At 59.5% G+C, this 10020-nt stretch overlaps 1 protein-coding gene across 1 annotated transcript; it reads right to left on the bottom strand.

The window, feature by feature from the left end:
- Positions 1–7967: 7967 nt before the first annotated feature.
- On the bottom strand, positions 7968–8345 carry LOC140675981 (uncharacterized). The gene has a single exon (XM_072910567.1). The coding sequence runs from the start codon at positions 8343–8345 to the stop codon at positions 7968–7970; it is 378 nt and encodes a 125-aa protein (XP_072766668.1).
- Between the last annotated feature and the right edge of the window lie 1675 nt (positions 8346–10020).

Raw genomic sequence — 10020 nt, 5'->3', positions numbered from 1 at the left:
GTTGTCCCACGCTCTGTCCAGCCACTCCTCCAGACAGGGCAGGGCGGCCGATATAGTCCTCTCCCCGGATGTTGGGGGGCGCTCGTGCAGCGACGCGATCCATCGCTGCTCGAGGGACTTTTTCTCCTGGAGCTTCCAAGTGCCCAGTATCCTGGCCGGGATCTTGGCGACTCCTCCCCTGCGTGCCGCGGATTTCCGGTCATACAAACGTCTGTATGAATCCGCGACCATATGCAGGGGGGGAGTCCGGCCAGGATGGTGGCCGCCGCGTGCGACACCGTCCTATAGGCTCGGACGAGACGAATGGCCAACCTGCGTTGGACGCGACGCATCGCGTCTTGTATGCGTCTAGTGGCCATCGCCTCGCCCGCCCACACCGGTGCTGCATACATCAGTATGCTAAGGACGATGTGCGCGTAGACGCGGCGCACCCGACCGTCCGGCCCTCCAAGATTCGGCAGCAAGCGTCTAATCGCTGCCGCCGCCTTCTCCGCTCTCGGGACCAGGCGGTCAAAGTGACCCGCGAAGTTCCATCGGCCGTCGATGTGGAGCCCCAGGTATTTAATTTGGGACCCCACTGGGACAACAGTACCGTCCACATTTAGTCGGGAGGCTCCCCAGCGGCCCGGCGGTCGTAGAAGTAGACCGCCTCGGTCTTGCTGGGGGCCACCCTCAGGCCAATCCGGCTTATGGCCCTCACTAGGCCTGCCACCCCTTCGTTAGCCCTGTTTAGGGCTTTCCCCCAGTTGTCCCCCTCGGCTACCAGCAGGGTATCGTCGGCATACCCGATGACCCGGCAGTCGAGGGGGAGGGCGGTATGGAGGACCCCGTCGTACCCGAGGTTCCACAGCAGCGGGCCCAACACCGAGCCCTGTGGGACCCCGCAGTACGCACGACGGGTGTGACCCCGGCCTTCTTGGTCCCTGTATTCGAGCCTACGGTGACCGAAGTAGGCTCGAATTTCCTTCACGAGGTAGTCGGGGACGCGGTGAGTGTTGAGCGCGTCCCCGATTGCCTTCCACAGGAGGGTGTTAAAAACGTTGGACACGTCCAAAGCGACGGCCAACGCCACCCTCTCGCGTTCCACAGCTGACTCCGTGAGGGCCCTGACGCGCAGTACGGCGTCCACCGTGGACCTGCTCTCACGGAAGCCGTATTGTTCCTCGTGAAGGGAAGGGACCTCATCGCGCGCCAGATGCTGGACGAGTCGGCGAACGAGAATCCTTTCGTATATTTTACCGACCTCGTCCAGCAGGCAAATCGGCCGGTACGATGACGGGTCACTTTCCTTCTTACCGCCCTTGTGGAGAAGAACCAACTTGGCTCTTCCCCACATTGGGGGGAATTCCTCTTCCGCGAGGCATCTATTAAAGATGCCTCTTAGCCACCCGGATAGGTTTGGCTCCTCCAGGACGAGCTTCCAAACGCGCCCTGGGATGCCGTCCGGGCCAGGGGCCTTGTTGTTCTTGACCCCCCGGACGGCATCCCTCAACTCCTCCTCAGTGATTTCGAGATCCCTGGACCAGGCCTCGGCAGCGCCGGTGTTCGCGCTGCCCCAATTGAGACCTCGGGGATCGGGTTTCGGCGGGAACAAGGTCCCGACAATTCGGTCCAGGGATCCCGAAGGGAGGGTTTCCGTCACGGGGGGCGCCCAGTGACGTAGTTTATCTGTCACTTACTTGTACGGGCGCCCCCACGGGTCGGCGTCTAGGGACGCGATCAGTTCGTCCCAAGATCTCGCCCTGGAGGAGCAGATGGCGACACTCAGCGCCACTCGAGCGGACCGGTAGTCGCCGAGTGCCTCGGCTTTCCAGGCCTCGTCACCACGGCGCTGGGCGCGTTTAAGGGCCCTTCTGGCTGCGACTGAGGAGCGTCGAAGAGACGCGATCTCCTCCGTCCACCAGTACGCAGCCCGGCGCGAGTGGGGCCTGCTCTTGGGCATGGAGAAGTCGCACGCCTGTGTGATCGAGTCTACCAGGCGCGCGACATCCTCCACCAGGCTCCCCACTCCCTCCTCTGGCGGATGGTGTTGCCAGAGGATGGCCTGGACGGCCGCCATTAACCTATCCGGGTCTAACTTTTTTAGATTCCATCGCGGCGGTGGCGCACCGCCGGTCGGGCTCCCGGGCTGGAGGGTGGTACAACCGAACTCGATGTATCGGTGGTCCGATAGAGTCTCTTGGTCGACCACCCCCCACGACCAATTTAGGCGTGCCGCGGAGGGAGTTATCATAGTGAGATCCACTATGGACGTCCCCCGCAGCAGCCGGTCGCACGTAGGCTCGTTGCCGGTGTTTAGCAGGCATAGCCCGAAGGCCCCCATCCAATCCAGTAGGACCTCTCCCTTGGGGGTGGTGAGCCGGTCTCCCCAGGCTTGCGCTCTGGCGTTGAAGTCACCGGCCACCACCACCTCCTGGGGGAGTATGCTGCGTATGCAGTGCTCTAACTCCCCCAGATACAGCTCAAATTGGGAGAGGCCCCAACTAGGCGGTGCGTAACACGCCACTACCGCGATGGATCCCCATTTTACAGCCACATACCCCTTTCCTGCCTTGAGTAAGGAACAGGGCGGGTTGTGGTTGTCCGATCCGCGTATGACCGCGACCGTACCAGAGCCGTCCACCCTCCAATTAGGGTGTTTTGATGGTGGTCGGTACGGCTCCGACACGATCGCCATTCCTATACCACGCTCGGCGATAGTCTGCAGGAGTAAGTCCTGCGCCCGCCGAGCGTGGTTAATGTTTGCCTGTATAAATTTACAGGCCCTTATTGATGTCGGTAGGATGGGCCCCCGTCGTTTTAGTCTCCCCTCCACAGGGCCGTGGAAGGGGGCTCCATCCGTGTCCGATGTCATATTACCCACTGGCTCAATTGCGCCCGGAGTAAGGGTGTCTCCTTTTACGTTACCACGCTTAGGGTCTAAGCGTGGCTTTTTTCGGGGCTTGGGGGAGTCGGAGCGAAGCTCTTTGCCCCCCGCGCCCTCTTCGTTTTCTTCCCTGACCGAGTTCGCGCTCCGCTTGCGACACTCCGATGTGTACATCGGCGCGGGCACAGACTCGGCTGGGACCGTTTGTTTCGCTTGTGGGACTTCTCCCACAACGACCTCCATCAGGGACGGAATTGAGTTCCCATTGTCGATTCCCCCCCTTACCTCTCCCACCGAAAGGGTGGGTTTTTTGGAGGGAGGAATCTGTTTGACCTTCTTCCTGTTGGGTTTTTTCGGAGGGTGGCAATTCATGCCCCCCATCCTGTGCCCCGCGGGTGCCCCAAAGTCAGCACAGAGTGCGCAGTGCACTCTTTGTTCTGTGCAGGAGTTGGCCTTGTGGCCCTCTTTGCCTCAGCGGAAGCACATGTTGGCGCAGGATCGGTCGCTGCCGCATTGCTGCTGCACATGCCCCTCCTCCATGCACTTAAAGCATCGGAGGGGGAGCCGCGGCAACAGCTCGATGGGTAATTTGTACCACAATATCGATACCTTACCCATCTGTGCCAATTTGTTTGCCGCGTCTATCGGACACTGCACCAACACAGTATTGAGGCCGGTGCGGGGGGCCTTAACAAACGCTTCCACCCTGACATCTGAGAACCCGCATTTACCCTCCCCGGAGATTGCGGCAACAATCTCCGCCCGGGTAAGGGAGTCCTCCAGCCCCCGAATGCGGAGGTCGGCCATTTTCTGGAAGCACGTGACTCGCACCCCTTCGTTGTCCCCGGTCACCTCTCTCACACGTTCGGCGAGTTGTCCCGCCTTGCGTGTCTTGTCCTCACCGGAAATCTCAAGGATTAAGGCTCCGGTGAGGCCTTTCCTTATCTTGAGGCTTTCTTCTTTGATTCCCAGTTGGTCAAGTTTAACCTCCTTTCTGATAGCGGCCATGTTCTCGCCATATTTCCCTTCTGGGCAAGTTATCATGACCGCCGAGGTTTTGGGAACCTTCCTTTTACCGGGTTTCTCTCCCCCCTTTACCTGCCCCCGCCTCTGCTTACCCTGTTCACTGGGCGGTGACCGGGCCACAGCAACGGGTACGGTTTTGGAGGGGAGGGGAGTCTGTCCTACCTTCCTCTTTCCCTTACGTCCGACCACCACGCTCCACGAAGTTTCAGTGGTCGGAGAGGAGCCATATGTCCCGGGGTCTGTCGACTTCTTGTCGAAGGGCCCCGGGCCTAATGGTCCTCCGTCAGAGGGTGGAGCCTTAGAGGGTTCCGCATCTTGGCGAGATTTCCTTCCAGGTTTCTTAGCGGCTGCGGGTGTCGGCAGAGGAGGAAGGGGAGAGATCTTGGTGTTACGAACCTGGCTTTCTCCCTTCTTTCTTTTCTTGGACGCTTTTTCCTTCTCTTGACTGCTTTTGGCTGAAACAGTATCCTGCTTCTTGGGCTGAGTTAGCGAGGGGATCTCAGCCTCGGCCTTCTTCCCCATTGGCGGCTGGGTGTGTGCGTTCAGGGAAGCAGATTGGACCGCCTCCCCCTGCCCGTTCGTTGCTTCGAAGAATCGCAGCATTCTTTCCCTCAAGTCAACACCGATTTGTAGGTGTTGATTGAGGGCTTCGTAAAGTATTGCAAACTCGCCCTGGACTGGAGAGCGAGTGATTGGAGGAAGGGGTTGAAAGAATCCACTCAAAAGGGGCCCCTGTGCCTCCGTTACGCTCGCGGCCTGCGGTTCTACCTCCATGCAGGGGTCACCAGCCAGGCCCGGGGACACGCATGCCGGAGATAGTCCGCCCCTTCTCAAGGCGGTCTTTTTTGGGGAGACATTTTGGGGCGTCCTCAGCCTGAGAGAATGCCACCCCCCGCTGTCGGAATATGAATCCCGGTCAGATTCAATGCGGTTCCGTCTTTTCCGTTTCCTGCCCCCCTTCTCCTTTTCACTTTTTGTGATGCTTCCCTCTTCGATCAGGCGAGTACTGAGCTGGTTCGTCAGCACTTTTACCTGATCGGCGAGTTCCGCCATCTGCTTTTTGAGCTCGCTCGTCTCCTTTTCTTTCTCGGCTTTGAGGAGCTCCAATTGGTGCCGAAGTTCCTCCGCTTCAGCGTTGCTCGGAGAGGACTGTGTAGTCCTATCATGAAGGACTGCTGTGGCAGCCATGATGGACGCCACTGCCTTCTTCATCTCCCCTTCTAGTGGGCCCTTTATGTTCCTGGAGACCTGCAGACTCTTAAAAATGGTCACGCAGTTGGCTATCGTGTCGGACACCACAGCTGGTGTCGGAGAGTGGCGGAACATCTCCCTCGCCACCCTCTGGATGTCCTGGCATCTCTCCCAGGCCTGTCCATCGGGCATTGAGGCACTTAGGGCCCAATCTGTGTCCTCTCTCTCTCTGGCCTCTTCCTTTGCTCTGGCCTTTGCCTCCCTTTTTTCTTTGGTCCCTTCACCCGTGGTGATGGGCCTTCCTCTGCCTCTCTTGACGGAGCTGATGTCGGACTGCTCGTCCTCCGAGCCAGCATAGTACGAACCAGCGTGTGATCCTGCTTCGTACTCGTCAGGATCACCCGCCACGCTACTGGCGCGTGATCCTGCTGGGAACGCCGAGTCCTCATCACTAGGAGCGGGAGTTATACCTGTAGCGGTATACTTGCTTCTTTTCCCGCTCACTCGGCAGCTATGGCATACATGCCTTGCGCTATGAGGGCACTTGCTCGTCTTTTTGGCCATTGGAAATTGGAGGTATCTCCTTTCTAACGCCTCCCTCGCTGCCTTACCATCCTGAATAGCCGTGATGGTAGGCTTGCCGCCAGATGTCGATGGCCCTGGGTACGAAGGCATATCTTTCTTCTCAGAGCCCTCGGGTACTTCGGGGATTTTAAAGGTCTCCTCAGTCGCTCCGTCCGCAGACAATTCTGCGGTGGGTTCCGCCTTGGTCTTCTTATTGGATTTGATTTTTTGAGAATTTATTGTTTCGAATAATCCCGCTCCCCGCTGCGGCTCCGTCACCCAGGGTGTACCCTCACCTGCCGCAGAGTGTCCCGAAACATGACCGGCAACACTCCACGACAGGGCCCCAAGTTCCCCCGGGGGGGTGACATACGACACGGGCCGGGGGATATACATCCCCGGCACTGGTCCCCGGTCCCTTACTCACCCATGGAGGTTTTGACGCCTCCATGGGCTTTCGGGGGTTCCCGGCCTCCGACCTCCGGGATACCGCAGCGGGTGGTGCCACCCGGGGGGCCTCATGAACGGTTGGGACTGGGTCGCCGCTCCCCGGCCCAGTCTTACCCGCCATGGCGACCAGCTTGCACGCGCCCTTGACGGAAGTTACCTCCCGCCAAAAGGGCCCCGACGATACACCGCTTCGGAAGGGAAACGGTCGCGATGCACCGTCGGGCTCCATCTCGCCGTCGAACGCTGCCTCGGAATACGTCCGAGCGGGTCCGACGGCCGGGCCGACCCGGCGCCGTCGGGCTATGCCCGTGCGGCTCGCGCCGGCCCTCCTCCGCCTCCCCGACCCCGACCTCGGAAAACGTCCGAACGGCTCGGAAGAGGCCCGGCCCGATGGGTCCGGGAGTTCCGGAGATCCATCGGCCCGTCTGCTCCTCTCGCGGCGCGCACTCAGGGGCAGAACCCACTGAGCCGCCTGCACGCGAGATGGAGCCCCACGACTGTGGGACGCCGGCCCATGCCAGCACCCACATCTCCCCGAGGGACGCCGCGCGGCGGGAACACCCACACGCGCGGAAACCCTCATGTGCCAGGAGCACCCAGCGGTGTGTCACGGGCGGGGAGCAGTCCTCCCCCAACGGTGCCGTACCACCGGGCGATTGCATTTAGGGCCGCCTACCCCTACCAGCGATTGGGTCCACGCTTTAGACCACCCCCAAGGGGGTGGGCGCAGTCCCTAAGGGAGTCGCTGGGCTCCCCTTGTACCCTTACTAAGGGTACGGTGCGCTCTTAGTTCCCCTTCCACCCTGGAGGTTCACCCAACTTGGCCGGAGCCGTGTGGGTGTTCCATGGGGTTTCAGGGTTAAGCCTCCTCACCACGACAAGGTGGCGCACGACGAGGAGGGTGGAGGACCTAACCTAACCTAGGTTAGGTTAGGTTAGGTTAGGTTAGGTTAACCTTTTTTTTTTTTTTTTTGAGGGGGAAATGCCTTTACGTATCCCCGGCCTGGTATTGGTTGGCCGGGGTATGTGGGACTTGCCGGCGCTAATAGAGTGCGCCGGAATACCCACTAAAACCCTTTCGGGTATCCTTCCCAGACGGTTTATGCATGGAGGAGGGCCTCGCCAACGGCACTATCCCTTCCCCTGCCCGTCTCACAAACACACACTTGAACCTAGGTCCAGCGGGCACCCTTTAAAGGAGTGTCCCTCCCCTAATACGACCCCGGGATACCAGCCGGGGTCTTCTTTTTTTCAGATTGCAGTTGACGGAGGTGGAATATCCGTTTCTTACCCCAACCTCCGTCTCTGCGTCTGTCCCACACAAGAGACGCCTAGGGGGAAAGATGATCGTGTCGCCCCTTTTATCGTCATCTTCGTCCTACTTCGATACCCACCCTACTGCCTGCCTCAACCCGTAGGTCTGTCTGCTCACTTACTAGTGGTTGACTTCCAAGGGTGGGGCTCTGGTGTTGGAGGTTCTCGCCCGAATTTCCAGAAGATGGAGGAGGAGTCTCACATTCCCTTTCCCGGCGTTTCTCTCGTCTTTTTTGCTCTCTTTCTCGCTCCACCTCCTCCTTTGTCCTGAGGACTACTCCACAGAAGGAGGCCACCGCCTTCCATTTATCCTCCCCCCTACCATAGTCTTTACTATGGCTAGATCCTCTTTCACGGCCAAGGACAATTCCGCCCGGCTTTTTACCCACGCAGGACATACCTCCAGGGTGTGCTGCGCCGAGTCCAGGGGGTCGGTGCAGTGGTGACACTTGCCCGTAAGTTCCTTCCCAATACGGCCCAGATATTCACCGAAACAGCCGTGCCCTGTAAACACCTGGGTCATACGGAAGGTCATTCCTCCCTTTCTCTTTTCTATCTAGGCCTCTAAGTGAGGCCCTATGGCCTCAACCACTCTACGCCCCGCAGCTCTGCCAGACGAAGAGAGCAACTGCTGCTTCCACCGTTCCAGCATTTTCTTATGGTGTTGCCGCCCCACCGCACTCCTCGCCCGGCAGACGATGTTCCGCCCCGCCTCCCGGAGCCCTCGCATGCGTCGGTACACATCGGTGTACATTCTCGCGAGAAGCTCCACGGGAGGAATCCCCGCCAAAGAAGTCGCCGCTTCAAACGACACTGTACGGTAGGCACGTACCACCCGTAATGCCATTTTCCTTTGGACCCCGTGTAAAATGCCCAGAGTCCTTTGGTTGTCGCTGATATCCTCGGTCCATACGGGTGCCCCATACAGTATCATAGCGTGGACCATCCATTCATACAGCCTCCTGACTCGACCGTCAGGAGGCTGTATGAACCTCCCAGGTTCGGAAGTAGACGGCCCAGCGCGGCAGCTGCTTTCTCCAGACGGGGGGCTAACTGGGCGAAGTGCGCGGCGAAGCGCCACCCACTGTCCAGGAGTAGCCCCAGATATTTGAGGGTATTTCCCACCTTTACCTCCACCCCCTCCACCATAACCCGAAGGCTCGGCGGCACACCTCTGGCACCTGGCCGGAACATGATTGCCTCAGTCTTCTGGGGCGCCACTATCAGGCCCAACTCCCTGATAGCCCGCGTAATACACGCCGTCGCTACCGTGGCTAGGGCCGAGGCCTCCCTTCCGTTTTCTCCCTCGGCTAACACGATCGTATCGTCCGCGTAGCAGACGACCGTGCAGCCGGGGGGGATGGCCGTCCTTATTACCCCGTCGAAGGCCAGGTTCCACAGGAGTGGTCCGATGACCGACCCCTGCGGAACCCCACACCCCACTCGTCTCGTAACCTCTACCGCATCCCTGTTGGTGTAATGCAGGGAGCGGTCGCTGAGGTACGATTGGATGATTCGGCGGAGGTATCCCGGCACGCCGAAGCAGGCCATGGCTCTTTGGATACACCTCCAGGGCAGGGTGTTAAAGGCGTTCGAGATGTCAAGAGACACGCCGATTGCCACCCTGCCCTCCCGCACCGCGGCCTCCGCAAAGGCGCGCACCCTCAGTACTGCGTCCACGGTTGATCTTCCACCGCGGAAGCCGTACTGCCGGTCATCCAAGTTCGGCCCTATGCTTTCAAAGTGCTTGACGAAACGATTGGCGTCTATCCTTTCCAGGATTTTGCCAGCCTCGTCGAGCAGACATATGGGCCTGAACGACGAGGAGGTCTCCGTGTCTTTGCCTTCCTTGTGCAAGAGGACCAGATTGGCCCTTTTCCACCTCTCAGGGAAGATTCCCAGTCTGAGGCACTCCGAATACAGGTGCGAGAGATGCCCACCTATCACCTCAAAGGCTCCACGTTTTCCTAGGGAGGCCATCGTGTCCGGGGGCCTTGGTGCCGCGGAGTCTTCTCCTGCACCTCTTCATTTAGTCTCCCGAGACCTTCAGCTCCTTCAACCATTCGGGTCCTTCCCCCGTAAGGATGGGGGAGAGGGTATCCTCCTTCTCGCACGGGGGAAAGAGCCCTCCGACCACCCGGTCCAGGGCTTCCGGGTCTCCGTAGCCGGTGGCCCTCTATTGCGGAGCTTCCCGAGAACCATCTGGTAAGGTCGTGCCCAAGGGTTCTCTTCTAACTGCACTAGGAGCTCGTCCTACGCCCTGGCTTTCGCCTTTTTGATCTCTAGGCGTAGGGCGTCCCAGGCCACTCTGTACGCCTGGTAGAGGCCTATCACTACCTCTACCGGCCTATCCCTCTTCTTGGCCCGGGCGTATATCCTCCTTTGGTGGACCGAGGATTGTCGCAATTCCGCGATCTCCCCGTTCCACCAGTACGCCGCTCTACAGCCTTGTCGACCAGCCTTGATCCGGGGCATTGACGCATCACATGCTTCAGACATGACGCCCCGGATCCACTCAACCTCCTGGTCGATGTCTTTACTGGCCTCTTTCGGTTTTCCTTTCCCCAACCATGTGGCTGAGAAAATCGAGGCCATAAAGGCGTCCTCGT

This window comes from Anoplolepis gracilipes, unplaced genomic scaffold (genome assembly GCF_047496725.1).
Source record: "Anoplolepis gracilipes unplaced genomic scaffold, ASM4749672v1 Contig26, whole genome shotgun sequence".
Lineage (NCBI taxonomy): Eukaryota > Metazoa > Arthropoda > Insecta > Hymenoptera > Formicidae > Anoplolepis > Anoplolepis gracilipes.
This window is presented reverse-complemented; position numbering and strand designations above follow the sequence as displayed.

What these genes read in the sequence shown, in the direction of transcription:
- LOC140675981 (XM_072910567.1), bottom strand. Translation starts at nt 8,345, where the DNA reads ATGATACTGTATGGGGCACCCGTATGGACCGAGGATATCAGCGACAAC.